General features: G+C 44.9%; 1 protein-coding gene across 3 annotated transcripts in view; it reads left to right on the top strand.

The window, feature by feature from the left end:
• CAMKK1 (calcium/calmodulin dependent protein kinase kinase 1) overlaps positions 1-15,202 on the top strand; it is a 145,957-nt gene that overhangs the window by 116,447 nt on the left and 14,308 nt on the right. For all 3 annotated transcript variants that reach the window (XR_008598397.1, XR_008598398.1, XM_055001185.1), the window contains 3 exons: positions 2,792-2,845; positions 6,108-6,181; positions 11,162-11,249. Coding sequence is in view for 1 of the 3 variants with exons in the window: in XM_055001185.1 (XP_054857160.1) it covers positions 2,792-2,845; positions 6,108-6,181; positions 11,162-11,249 (216 nt within the window). In the remaining 2 variants the exon portion in view is untranslated. The remainder of the gene's footprint in view (positions 1-2,791; positions 2,846-6,107; positions 6,182-11,161; positions 11,250-15,202) is intronic.

Genomic DNA, 15,202 nt, shown 5'->3' with positions numbered 1-15,202 from the left:
CATAACACCTTTGAGGCCGTTTTGATTTGGGAAAACAGCACGAGGGATCGTTGAAATCCATTTTCCCGCCTGTACCGTGGCCCAGACCCAAATCAGGGCCCCACATATGTGGGAAATGAATTCATAAAAGCATAATGTGGGGCTGATGGTATGAGAAAAGTTAACTAATCTAATACGGCTCCTAGATTCCTCCATGTAATGATGCTGGCAGTCAATTTCCCAGCGTACAATTTTTAGTCAGAAACCTGACCATAGCCTGCTGCAGGGGGGTTTGATAATGTTCATTTCATTTTTATCTGTCATATTCATTTTGTTGTTTTATTAAAACTGAAACTTTTGTTAATGCAATCATACATGTATTTATTCATTTAGTGTATTTAAAACATTTATATGCCACCTTGCCATCCAAATAGGGTCCCCAAGGCAGCAAACAACAGATAATAAAACATTTAAAATGTATATATAAATACAAAAAATCCATGTAGACTTATAAACAAACACACACAGCCAAGGAGGAGGGCCAATAAGAGTTTACTGGAGGTACACCAAATGAAACAAAAGAAGTTTTCACTTGCTGGTGGAAAAAAGTAACAGTGGGAGACAAGAGAATCTCCCTCAGGAGGAAATTCTAAAGTTTTGGCCCCATGGCCCTTTTCACACTGCTTACCTGCTGCCAGAGTGTCGCAAAATATTGCACAAGAAAGGCGGAAGATAGCGTTTTGTCGCGCAAAACTCTCACGAGAAGACGCTATCTTCCGCGGGTTTTGCGCGATATTTCGTGACGTTCCGGCAGCAGGTAAGCAGTGTGAAAAGGGCCCGAGATCAAGAAGGCCTTTTCTTGGGTCGCCAACCATCTATCCCATTTTTCAAAATTAAAAAAGGGGGATTTTTCCAGACAGTACCACAACTCAGATAGAAACTGCAGTATAAACTTCAAATCGTCCTAAAATAATAAAGTGGACCAAAGCGAGAAAAAGTAAAACGGGCACATCTGGTAACAGGCCTAACAGTAAAGCCTCTTCACAGAATGTCAAACCTTGGCCGATTCCAGATGACTAACCTTAAGGCGTTTCATGCCGCCCTCTTCCGGATCGCGACGGGGAAAATGCGAAATACCGCGTTTCCTCGCGCGAGTTTTGCGCAATGACGCGCAAAACTCGCGCGAGGAAACGCGATATTTCGCATTTTCCCCGTCGCAATCCGGAAGAGGGCGGCATGAAACGCCTTAAGGTTAGTCATCTGGAATCGGCCCTTGTCTAGAATAAGACAGTCAAGTCTTTGTCTGGCATTTGAAGGACAGTGACAGCAGGAAACAACAGACCTCCCTTGAGATTCACTCGTACTCTTGAAGTATGGCGCTCACAAGTATTGATAAATGAAAGGTTATTTCTGGTGAGGTGTAGTGGCTAAGAAGCCGGCTAGATCATGGAATTTCTCGTGTATTTCAGGTAACAGGAGTATGGGGGGAGCTGATTTGGTAGATGGAATTATGTGGGGGTGAGAGGTGAAACCCCCTCTCCCCTGGCTGGGTGGCCCTGGTCAGAACTTGGAAATCGACTCGCCTGGAAAAGACACTCGGAGATCTGTGACCGCTGTCTCTAGTCTGACCCTGAGATCAGGAAAACCTCTTCCAACTTCAGATCCTCCTGCTTCTTTATACATTACATGAAATAATAATGCTAGCTTACCTTACAAAATTGTTGTAAACATGGCAACTAGGTAATGGGCATGAACTGCTTTGAATACTGCCAATTCACACGTTACAAAGTCCTTGTGGCCGCCACAGTTTCCAGATGATTGGATGTACTTTGGGAGTTTCATGCTCATAACTTAATTCCCAGGTTCTCAAAGGCCCATTTTGAATGGGACCGCTGCAGGCAGGGAGATGGAGCTTATGTCATTTCCCTGATCTAAAATGACCCCAAAGAGTTGCTATTTTCACCTTTGGAGAAATTTACATGTCCTTATGGCTACCTAGAAATTTTAATTGATGGGGTAAATAATGCCTCCACAAAGTGATTTCGAATTGGGAAAAATTGCATGTGGGGGAGGTTCAAGTATCCAGTGCCTGCTCACCAAGGCCCCAATCTGAGTCCTGCTTCTTGTGCCTAGGAATTAAGTTATGAGCATGAAACTCCCAAACCATGTCCTTTGACCCAACATGTGGGGGGTCATAAGGATTTTGTAATGTGTGATTTAGCTCTGAACAGGGTTTTTTTTTCTGGAAAAAGAGGTGGTGGAACTCAGTGGTGGAACTCAGGACTGCACAATGATATCACTTTGGGTCAGCTGGAACAAGGGGGGAGTTTTTTAACATTTAAATCGCCCTTGGCGAAAAGGGTCACATGGGCAGTGGCCCCGCCCCCTGATCTCCAGACAGAGGGGAGTTTAGATTGCCCTCTGCGCCAGGTGCGGGGGGCAATCTAAACTCTCCTCTGTCTGGAGATCAGGGGGTGGAGCCACTGGCCATGTGATCATTTTCAAGAGGTGCCAGAACTCCGTTCCACTGCGTTCCGGCTGAAAAAAAGCCCGGGCTCTGAGAGTGCTGCATAAATTCTTATTATTAACATCCACCCACACACCTCCCCAGAGAAGATAACTTACAGAATGACTGCAGAAATTGCAAGCTTTGAAGTGGTTAAAGCTTTCAAGTGGGAGAGCCTCATTAACTAGGATGGGTTGGGAGGAACAACAAAGATATTTAAGAGGGAGTCTGTGTATGCATTCGCACACACATGCTTTCTCAGTCTTAAAATGTATCCTCTGTGAAACGTGTTTTGCTTCATTTCAGGCGCTCGATGTCTGGGCCATGGGCATCACTCTGTATTGCTTTTTATATGGAAAGGTAAGATGTCCATCCTTGAGTGGGATATGGTAGTGTGGACTGTGGAGAGGGGAGGATAGAAGTAAATGTTGCAATGATGCCTGTGCTCAGAGAAATACGTATTTACCTGTTCAAATGAATTTCAGAGTCACGCAAGCGCTGCTTGGGATTTAGGATTCAACCAGACAGTCCCCCCCCCCTTGCTATTTTGGTTTTGTTGCACAGACATAAAGATTCAGAGGGTAAGCAGTGAGAGAGCAGCTTTTCCCACAGAGCATCCCTTCTGCCCCGTGAGCAAAGGAAGCTAACTGTGTGGGCTGTGTTACTTCTGAGAAGTGGGAACTGGTATCTGATGAATCACCATGGACCGCTTTAATAGTCCTAGGGCTCTAGCTTCAGAGAGAGAGCTGAGGGAGGTGTTAGGCTGGCATGACTGTGAATGGGACGGAAGGCACCTTGGGGCCTGAAAAACTACAGACCTCCGTTAGGAGTATTAGGGCCGAGCTCAATGTGATATTTGTTCAAGAGTCTCCTCCCAGCTGCACAGCAGTTGAGGGGAATATCAGTTTAAAAATAAAGGAGAGCTCAGTTGGGCTCAAGACACTGTTGAGGGGAAGGAGGGGCTCCTAGCCCCCCATTTTTCTGCTCCGGGGGGAGGGGGCTATATCATTGTTTTTGCTGCTGGTTGTGGAGTATTCTGTGCGTGTGCAGCAGCAAAAATGGGGAAATTACTCCCCCAGCACCATTTTGGCATGTAAAAATGGTAAGGGAAAGACAGGAGCCCCCTCAATGGAGGCATTCAGAGCCCAGTTTGGGGGGGGGGGTCTCCTTTATTTTTAAACAGCTGTTGTGTGGCAGTGGGGAGACAGAGTTTGGTCCAGGGAACCTGGACTAGGCTTACTATGTGCCCACTTAATGGCAGACAATCTCCTAACAATCATCTGTATTGTCCATTGACTCTCTGAATGGCAGTGGGAGAAAAATAAAGGGAAAAAACCTCTGCACCAGCATGTCACTTCTGGGTAGCTCTAGGAATCGCCAGAAACTCTATGGTAAAACATAGAGTTTACCATAGAGAGTTTACTATAGAGTTTCTGGTGATCCTAGAGCTACCCCTTGTTATTTGCCAGTTGTATCTGGAAGTGGATGTAGTGATGTCAGTGACATTGCCAATGTCACACATCCCCCAATGTTCTTGCTGCTGCCAAGAAGCATCCTTGAAAGAGGGGTGCAACAGGTTGCCAGACCAGTGCTGGAATCTTTCAGGAGCTTTAAGGATGCAGGGACATGCAAATAGGCATTGCACCAATGCTGTGACATCACTTCTGGCATGAGCCTGATGTCATTGCATTGGTGTGACACTCGAGTATTCCCCTGAAATTCTATGGCTTTACCGATTTTGGAGACCAACACAAGGGGAAAAAAGAGGGATCCAGATAGGGCTGTGAGGTGTCCCACTTTGGCAAGAGACCTCCTGCCAGCAGTCTCAGTTGCCTTAGAGTTCCATGGGAATCCTAGAGTGTCACACCAGTTTTTGGTTTGCTCTAGAAGTGACTTCATGGCATTGGTGTGACTCCTATCCACCCCCATTTTCCCCTAACCACTCTATTGAGCATTGGTGGCACCAGGCAGGAGGTCTTCCACCATTGCAGGAGACCTGACAGCCGTGTCTAGTTCCCTGGTTCCCTCTTTCCCCCCCCCCCGTTGTGTTGGTCTCCAGAATTGGGCTACAGTCTGCTGACTAAAACCGAGGCTGAATCCATACATCATTGGACATTGCAACCTTATTGTGATGTGGCAAACATTCACCTCCTTGATTGTTTTGTCCACACAGAAAAATTTGGTTGCAAACTACTTCTGTAAGACTATGGGCCAAGCTACAAGTGACGAATGACACTTGAACGGCAAGTGGATTGAGTGGAGGGCAAGTAGAGGGCAAGTGAACAGGAAGAAATACACTTGCCGTTCAAGTGTCATTCATCACTTGTAACTTAGCCCTATATCTAATGATATAGATATATCATCTAATGATGCAGCCAACATTGTCTTTGTTTTTGTTTGTGTTAACATTGGAAAGTCCAGGCAGGGAATTATTTCCGTCTGACTATCCATTTAGCAAGCCCACTGAAGTGCATATCAGTATTAAGCCAGTTGTTAACTGATGGATCCTTATAGAGAACCCTGGGAAGTACTGTTTTTGCTGGGCATGCTGAAAGAATCGAGTCAAATCATGTCTTGATTTGCTGTCATGACCAGACTCAACAGGGAGCAGCAGCCACTTCTGGCTCCCTGGTTGTTGCGTGTTTTCAAACACTCCTACAGGATGACTCAGCCCAACCCTACCTTCCTGAGTAGATATAAATTACCTGCCAACTTCTTTTCCACACTGTGACACCGAGAGATCTCTGGCTTTTGATGCTACACCTCTGAAGATGCCAGCCACAGCTGCTGGCGAAACGTCAGGAACTACAATGCCAAGACCACGGCTATACAGCCCGGAAAATCCACAACAACCATCAACCATTTCAAACACTTGTTCTTTTCAGGCATTAGACCCACATAAACCGCATGTCCACTGACTGCACATAACCTTACCCAATACGCATGGTCATCACGTGTGAACAGATCAATACGCATACAATTTCAATATGTGTGAATTCAACACTGGATTTTTCAGGGTTCTCGTTTGTACATATCGAAGCTATATGCACATGCAAAATATGTTCATTTTTCCGTTTGATACAATATGGTTGGCTGTGCACATGGGTTGCTGGATTCCTGGGACATGTGGATATTATACCTGAAAAGGGTTCAGGCCGCATTCACATCAATTTTATTTAGATATAGACAATAGTTTTTAAGTGTCTCCCTTAGAAATGTGAAGGTATAGTTCTGACATGACATAACCATGGTTGGTATCTTCAAGCCTAGATGATTCTCAGGTTCGCATGCTACTTCTCGCATCCCACACATGGCTCAAAAACTAAACATGGCCACTTACACAGCAAGCCAAAATCTGTGATTTTTGTATGAACTGCAAGATAGGTTTTGTTCTCTTGTCTCCAAGCTACCATTTAAATGAGGGGCATGGCAGTGTGTGAACAGGGCCTGGCAATTCTCTATAAGAATTACATAGCCTTTTTGCGGAATTCTCAGGATTTTTTTGAATATTGCCACCATGGTTATGCCAATGTAAATCTGTAGGGTTATGAGACTCTAAGCCTTTGAAGCTTCTGCGAACACAACAGTCGGCCACTAGGGAAACCTGTGGTTTGTTTTGCAGTGTCCTTTTATCGATGAGTTCATCCTAGCACTACACAACAAAATCAAGAACAAGCCAGTGGAGTTCCCAGAACAGTAAGTAGATTTCACATAGCTCTGAAACAGAGCACCAAACCCACAGCTTTACAGCATAAACAGACCATTTCTTTAACGCATAGCCTGCCCTGTTAAAAAGTTCAGGGTAACTGACAATCAGGTACTTGAGCAGCAATGATCTGACTTTTTATTGTATTGGATAAACTCCCAAAGTACACAATATATGTGCTCTAATGAAGGGTCCAGTGTGGCGTAGTGATTAGAGTGTTGAACTAGGATCTGGGTGACCCAGGTTCGAATCCCTGCTCTGCCATGGCAGCTCGCTGGTGACCTTGAACCAGTCACCCTCTCTCAGCCTAATCTACCTCACAGGGCTGTTGTGAGGATAAAAGGGAGGCGAGGAGAATGATATAAGCAACTTTGGGTCCCTATTGGGGAGAAAGGCGGGGTATAAATGTAGTAAGTAAATAATATTTCATACACATGAACCGGTCTTGGGTTGAGGAAAAGAGAAAAGAGGAGTTGCAGGGGCAGCCAGGAAAATAAGATATAGAAACCAATATCCTCTGTTTGTCATGAGGTCAAGCCAAGGAAACTGCTGGAGGAATCCACAATGACTAAAATCTCATCGAGTGAGTACCTCTGCAAAGGCTTTCCTGGCAGCCGCTGCATCTTTTTGGAGTTCCTTTTCCTGGTCACTGCATGGGACGTCCTTAGTACAAACCTCCTGGCACCAGTGAAATGCTTTCTGGATGCCCTGACTTTTTTGGCTCACAAGTTAATATATAGATTATTAAAAATTGTGTTCTGTTGTAAGTTGCCTAGAGTGATTTTTGGAAAAAATGGGAAAGCTGCACAGACAAGTGCTAAATAAATAGATAAAAACCCTACCTCACTGCTGTGAGGATAAAACAAGGCCAGAGAGAACCATGTATGGTCTCCTGACCATTTTGGAGCAGGAATGAGATGAAAAATGTGCCCTGATGTAAGTGGAAAACACTGCCGGTGCCAGGGTCTCTGGCACCTGCGGCACCCCCCCCTCCTGTGTGCGCACAGTGCGCGTGCGCCCGCGTGCCACAGACTGCATGATGACGTCATCCCGCAGCACAAGCCGGGGCATTCGCCGGCGGATGGCTGGGGTGGTGGGCGGAGGCTGCTCCACGCGCCGCATGCCACCCCGGCAGCGGCTCGTGGCTGCTGCGCCCAGCTGGGGGTGTGTGGCGGCAGCGGCGGTGGCATGGGGCTGGCTGGCTGCAGCAGCTGCAGGCCAGCCATGCCAGCTCTGCAGTGCGCGCCTCCGCCCCCGACACCCCCTCCGGCGCCTCTCCAGGGCCCTCGCACCTGAGGCCACCGCCTGCCTGGCCTCTATGGGCGTGCCAGCCCTGGTGGAAAATAAGGGTGCAATGAATAAAATGTGACCCTCTATATATGTGACATTGTTGAGGGATCCTTCCTATTCATATCCTATTCATATGCTTCAACAGCTCTCAGATGGAGTAAGGAGGGGTAGCCAAAATGTATCTACACTTGCTGTACGGGGGCAGTATTTTTTTTTGGTGGGTATATACATACGTACATGTGGGTGCATGTATACGCATGCACACCCTAACAATGGAATGAAAGCTTATACTCTAAAAAATTGTTGACCATTAAGGTGCTACAGGATTCCAGTTTTGTTCAGCTAGTCTTTTGCTAGAGCTTTTAAAGTGTCTGTGTGTAATCCCGACACCGTACTCCTGACATTTTTTGTTTTGGAAGTGATGTCCCAGAGTGTGATTATTCCCACTTGGCACTGTACCAAGGCACAGAATTTCTGACCTACTTGCATTAATGAATCTTTTGTTTTGAATTAAAATGTAAAGTTGATATCCTATCACTACGTAGAAGGGTGAATGGGGGGGACAGAGGTGGGAGAAATAAATGGAACATGAGGCAAGCAAAGCAGCACACGTTCAAACAGTCCTGCTTTCCTTTTAGTCTGGGCTTGCTGCCCTGCTTGTATTATGAATCATTTAATACACAGAGGATTTTATTATCTTCTTCATTCATTTGTTCTCTCCAGTGGGAAATCAATATAATCTCCCTCGTTCAGAGAAGGAACGGTGGGAGCAAGTTAACTGACCGGCAAGACAAGTTTTCATGTTATATGAAGGTCCCCCAGGATAAAGCAGTAAACAGGAGAAAACATTGCTTTTTAAAAGGGGGAATCACCAACTTCCCTGAACAGTCAAAAATTCCAAGAGAAGTCTGCCACAGTTCCTTGTAATAAGAAGAATGCTTGTAAATGCATAGTATTTTTTGTATTTTCTGGGGAGGTTTTGCATATATACAAGCAGAGCATATTGGAATGAAGCAGTCTTCTGAAGTAGGCGCTAGAGATGGGCATGAACCGGGGGGGGGGGGGAACGAACCATGTGGTTCGTGGTTTGTCAAATTTCACGACCTACGAACTTTCATGAACCTGCCCCTGGTTCGTGAACCGGTTTGTTTGGTTCGTAAAAATGTCACATCCATGTCAGAAAATCGTCACTTCCGGTCAGCAGAAGGTCACTTCCGGGTCAGCGGAAGGTCTGCAGGAAGTCCATCTCCTGTTGCCTAGGAAACTGATTGATCGGCACCAGGCTGTCTGCAGTGATGAACCAAAATAATGATTTTCTCTGGGGAAACTGGTCTCCTACTTGTAATTCTGGGAGAGCTCCAGGCCCCATCTGGAGACTGGCAACTCTACTTTGAATGTTTCTTCTGTTTTAGGCTGTTGTTCTATTTGTTTCTTTTGGTGGACCTCAAAATCTACCTCCTGAGGTAACATCCTCAGTTTCAAACAGCTGTAGAAGAAAATGTAGTTGACGTTTCTCTGGCAGCTGTTTTTGCCACTTCCCCAGATCCTAGGCTCTTTGCTCGTCATCTCTAAACCCTCTTGTATTTGGGTTTATTAGTCATCTCGGAAGTGACTGCTCCTATCTGCCTCAGCAGCGAGAGATTAACATTTAATGGGCTAACTGGGTTGCACCAAAGAATCTTTTCTCCTTCCTTCTAACATCTCCTGCAGCCATCCCTCTCTTACTGCCTGACTTATTTTGACTTCCCGGTGACCTGTTCTCCCGGTCTAAAAAGGCCACTCTGCTCATTAGTGTGTGGAGAGGCAGAGAAGATAACTATGTGATGATATTTAAACTAAGCCCATTAATTTGATAAAGCCAGTAAGAGAACTGCTGGCGGGCAGGGAAGTGAGGAGGGAAAAGAAAATATCTTTAAATTAGGATTTACTGGACTGTCTCCTCCTCAGACCTCCCACAGTCTTGGTGTTATTATTTGGAGCTGTTTGGAAATTGAATGTCTTCTGCCATGACTACAAAAGACACACTTTTCTATTTACTGACAGGCCATAGAAACTAGCCCTGTGATTGCCTCCAGGGAAATAAACCCAGTCACAAACTGCCATTTTGCACTGTTAGAAAAGTCCATAGGTCAAGACCCCTTGAGTTTAATGCTGCAGAACAGCTGAGGCAATATGTGGTGTTCAGATTCAATTGAATGGAGTTTCCAAGGACTGATTTACATTCCCAGCAACTTCAAGCAAGAAGTTCCAGGGAAGCATTCCCTTTTTCATGAGGAGAGAAATGGAGGCTTAGAACTATGCTCAGTAGTAGAGTACATGTTTATGGTTGCAGGTTCAAATCCTGACATTCCCAGTGTAAGAATACCAGGTAGCGGGAATACATCTGCTTGAGACCGTCTTCTCTGACCCCAGCAGTCAGAGTAGACAGGACTGAACTTGGTGTAAGGTAGCTTTGTGTGTTCCTGTTTGAGGAGAGTGTTTGCTTTAGCACCTTGAAGTCTTGAGTGGATGGTATCCCCAGTCAAAGGAATTCAGGTAGCAGCTTTGGGCAAAGACCTTTCTGTTTCTGAAACCCTAGAGAACCACTGCTGGTTACAAGAGAGAATACTGGGTGTCAGAGTCTCTCTACACAATACTTTTGACACATTCTTCACATGTCGGGAGATGCAATGTTAGCCGGGAAGTGAAGTTTTAAATGACAGAGCAGGCGGAGATCGCTCTGGAGGGGACGGATTCTCTCACAGCCCTCCACCGCCTTTGGCATCTCCCCTTCCAGAGCCTTTCTCTGCTGAGGCTTGGTTAACTCAAGGGCAGCTGAGTAAAAGCTCCAGAAGGGGAGACAGTCTGGCATGGGAGCTTCCTGGGAGTTTCACCTTTTTGCTTGTTTTAACACGTGAAGCTGCCTTATACTGGGTCAGACTATTCATCTATCAAGGTAAGTATTGTCCACTCAGATTGGCAATAGTTTCAGGCAGAGATCTTTCATGTCACCCGCTGGAGGTGGTGGAAAATGCCGTCAAGTCATAGCTGACTTATGGCAATTTTTTCTGGTGGTTTGCCATTGTTTTTCTCTGCATAAGGACTTTGGTCTTCTTTGGAGGTCTCCTATCCAATTACCAAGGCTGACACTACTTAGCCTTCAAGATCTGACGAGATCGAGCTTGCCTAAGCTATCCAGGTCTGTGCGTATCATCTGCTACCGGCTGGGCTTTTTTTCTGAGAAAAGAGGTGGTGGAACTCAACTCAGAAGGACCACACAATGACGTCACTTTGGGTCAGCTGGAAGAAGGGAGGAGTTTTTTAAAGTTTAAATCGCCCTTGGTGAAAATGGTCACATGGCCAGTGGCCCCGCCCCCTGTTCTCCAGACAGAGGGGAGTTTAGATTGCCCTCAGCGCCCTTTGGCACCCTTTGGAGATCAGGGGGCGGGGCCACCGGCCATGTGACCATTTTCCAGAGGTTCCGGAACTCCGTTCCACCGCGTTCCAGCTGGAAAAAAAGCCCTGGCTACCAGAGAATTTTAACTGGAAATGCTGGTGAATGAACTTGGGACTTTCTGCGTGCCATCCAGTTGCTCTCCCACTGAGACAGCCCTTCTCTTTAAAAAACAAAAAGTCCAAGTTAAAGAAAGAGCAAGTTTCTAACTACTAAAAGTCCAGTGTTTTGTGTTTCCATTTGCCAGGCTCCAAGCCAGCAAGGAGTTCAAGGATCTGATTCTAAAGATGCTGGATAAAAACCCTGAAACTAGGATAACAGTTCCTGAAATTAAGGTAAGCTTACATATTAGAGATTCACTCTTTCTTAGAAAGTTGCTGTTTGAAACTTTGGGAGCAAATGCTTATGGCAAAGAGAGCAGCTGGAATACAAGGGGAGGGGGAAACAACGGGGATGGAATCAATATATTTTAACAGGGTCTCCAATAATGGAGTTTCTGGCTTCAAATGAAAACCTTGATTCAGCACCAAAGATTTAAAGAGTTACTGTTAGTTTAAGTCATGGGTCATAGTAAAGAAATTGGTTTATTCTCAAGTGGGTATTTTTGTAAGGTGGTATTGTGTTCTGGATAAGTTAGTGGTTTTTACTTAATTTATTTACTTGTCCCATCCCCTCTCTTTCTGTATATATATAGCTATGGCATTGTTACTGTTGTGTTTTGTAAATATTTTTTTTAAAAAAATAAAGTTGCCGTCCTCTATGCTGAGACAGTGTTGTGTAGTGGTTAGAGTGTTGGACTAGGACGTGGGAGACCCAGGTTCCAATCCCAACTGTGCCATGGTAGTTTGCTGGGTGATCTTGAGCCAGTCACACGCTCTCAGCCTAACTTACCTCACAGGGTGGTTGTGAGGATAAATGGAGGGAGAGAAAATGATGTAATCTGCTTTGGGTCTCCATGGTGGACAAAGGCAGGGTATAAATGAAGTAAATAAAATGATATTCTGCCCGGGCAAGTTTATAGATTAGTTTTGGTTTTTTTAAAAAATAGGTTGGGAGTGCACAGTTTTGAGTTGTGACTGCCACTGGGACAAACTATCTATCTATCCCTCCTCCCACCTCCCACCTTCTTCCTCCCTTCCACATTCTTCCTCCCTTTCACCTTCCACATTCTTCCTCCCTTCCACCTTCCATCTTCCTTCCACCTATCTATCTATCTATCTATCTATCTATCTATCTATCTATCTATCTATCTATCTATCTATCTATCTATCTATCTATCTGTCTGTCTGTCTGTCTGTCTGTCTGTCTGTCTGTCTGTCTGTCTGTCTGTCTGTCTGTCTGTCTGTCTGTCTGTCTGTCTGTCTGTCTGTCTGTCTGTCTGTCTCCTCCCCCCACCCTGCAAACGGGCTCAGGGCAGGTCACAACAACATAAAAACATAAAAACCACTATTTAAATACAATAAATAGTTAAAATCATTAAAACAATAATAAAATCCACAGATCTCAGTAAAAAGTGGAGCGAAACAAAGTAAAACAGGCAAGGGACCAGCAAGGTAGTTCACCAGCTCCTCAACCACTCTCATAGGCGTGGTGGAACATCTCTGTTTTACAGGCCCAGCAGAACTGTAGTAAGTCCTGCAGGGCCCAGGTCTCAACTGGGAGAGTATTCCACCAGGCTGGAGCCAAAGCCGAAAAGGCTCTGATTCTGATTGAGGCCAAGCGAACATCCTTGGGTCAGGGACCACCAGCAGATGTTTATCTACAGAGCATAATGCCCTCCAGGGAACATACAGGGAGAGATGGTCCCGAATATATGCAGGTCCCAGTCCATTAAGGGCCTTAAAGGTTAACACCAGCCCCTTGAACTTGACCCGGAATTCAACCGGGAGCCTGTACAGTTGGTGCAATATAGGTCGAATATGTGTCCAAAAAATAGTGAAGTTTAAAAAAAATATGTATGTGCCATTGGCTTTAGCCATTCATTGCCATGCAGTTGGTCACTGAATATGGTTTTGCTAATGTGCCTGCAAAATAGCCTGATCGCTTGGTAGAGCCTGTATATAAGTATGTATTGTCACCAAGTCACAACCGACTTATGGTGACCCCAGCAAGGGGCTTTCGAGTCAAATAAGCTGCAGAGGTGGTTTTGCCATTGCTTTCCTCTGAAGTCTTCCTTGGTGGTCCCTGATCCAAGCACCAACTTTGTTTAACTTTCAGGATCTGAAGAGATCAGGGTATATACCGTGCTGCCTGTGCTCCTGGTAGGGCATGTAAAGAATTGTATTTTTCTGATCCAGAACTTCCAGAATCACTGCTCAATTTGTCACACTCCGAAGTGTTACAAGCCAAGTAAATTACTATCCCAAACCAAGCAATTACAGACTTCAGTGTCAACGCTGTTCTGAACAGTAGAAAATGCCACTCAAATGCTAAGTATTTCTATTTTTAATATGCCCTCAAGTGGCAAAGTAGAGAACAGCCATGGTGCCCTTCTACACCTATGGACTTATGAGAGTGTAGCTTGGCTCAGGATAGCACCATAAATGATATGAAAGGTTAAGCACAAATTGTGGATTATTGTATCCCAGAGATACTTTTGTTAAAGTGTTTCAAAAACATTCACTTTCTTTTAAGGATTAAAAGACCTTGCTCTTCATTTGTTAACTTGGTTTGCTGGATTTAGGAATTAACACTTAGAGTCTCTATACAAGAACTCTTAAACGAGGATGCTCAAGTATAGGGAGACTGCAATGTTAGCTGGGAAGCCTAGTTTAAAAAGACAGAGCCAAAGGCTCTGTCAACTTCACCTCTCTACCGAGCAGGCAAAGATTGCTCTTCAGAGGGTTTGTTTATTGACAGAGCCTTGGGGAGGCAAAGAGGAAATTAACAAACCCTCTGAGGAGTGATTGTTGCCTGCTCTGTAGAGAGGAAAATTTTTTAAACTATGCTTCCCAGAAACATTGTATCCCCCTACATTTGTGTATCCTCGTGTAAGAGGTCTCGTGTAGAGAGACTCTTAGGGCCAGGCTAGAAGTAACGAATTACAATTGAATGGCAAGTGAACAGACTCACATGTATTCCTCCCTGTTCAGACTCACATGTATTCGATCACTGTGTGATCGAATGGAGCGCAAGTGGAGGGCAAGTGAACAGGGAGGAAGACGTGAGTCTGTTCACTTGCCATTCAAGTGTCATTCGTCACTTCTAGCTTGGCCCTTAGATCCACCAGAATTTTCCCGTCAGTGAGCAGAAAGATTGCTGCTTGTAGAGCTCATCTTTTCCACCTGACCCCTCCTCTGGCTTCCCAAGATGCTTCACCCCCGCGCCCCCCCCCCCAGTGCTGTTCCTAAGAGTTCCCTCCGGGGAACAAGATTTCAGGGGGCATTTTCAGTTGCTGCAGGAAGGGCAAGGCAAGAAAGTTGTGCTTCACAAGCAGAAATCTTTCCGTCCATGGAAAAATTCCAGCAGATCTGATCTGAGCCACTGTTTTTTCTGTACAAATACTTAGAGCCTTTTATAGGATGACAAAATTGTCACTTAAATCAGTAAAAATACACCAAATATCAAACAATGAGAGTAAAACAGAGAATAAATCATCCTCAAAAACCAGATTAAGAGCCATAAGCAACCATAGGAGAGTTAAACCCGATCCAGACATTCTGCTAACAAAAATATTAATGTTTTAAAAGCCTGACCAAAAAAAAAACGCTTCAAAGAGTTGAGTGGCCCAGCCAAATGAGCTTCCAGGTGAAAAGCATTCTATAGTGAGGGGGCAAGCACATAAAAGACCCCGCTCCTAGCGGATGGCAGTCTGGACTCTCTCTGAAGGATTGTGAAACAAAGCCTCAAGTTGATTTTAACAAGTAGGAAGGAACATAACTACAAGGCTGCCCAGCATAATATTATAGCACTGTTTTTATGAGGAAGTGGACATATCCAAAGTGGAAGAATAGCTTAAATGAGTAGATGAATGCAAGCAAGAGGCATTTATAGGTGTTTGATCCCGGTATGTAGTCAAATTCACGCTGTGCCAAGCAATGCAAATGCCCTTCGTTTCGTGTTCATTGATCACTGCCTATTTTATAATGTTGTTGTGGACATTAGACTGTTTGCAGCCAATTCCATTTCTAGTATTCCCTGGATTGAAAGAAATTGCTCTTGTGCATCGCACATGTGCTGTTACACTGTCCTTTGTTTATTGAAGCTAAGCATGATATATTGGGATCTCTTGTCAGCTCTGATGTTCAGTGCTCTACTAATTATATTATTCTGAAACTGTTGTTTTCAA

This window comes from Eublepharis macularius, chromosome 17 (genome assembly GCF_028583425.1).
Source record: "Eublepharis macularius isolate TG4126 chromosome 17, MPM_Emac_v1.0, whole genome shotgun sequence".
Taxonomy (NCBI): domain Eukaryota; kingdom Metazoa; phylum Chordata; class Lepidosauria; order Squamata; family Eublepharidae; genus Eublepharis; species Eublepharis macularius.
The sequence above is the reverse complement of the archived record's forward strand: the minus strand, read 5'-3'. Positions and strand labels throughout refer to the sequence as shown.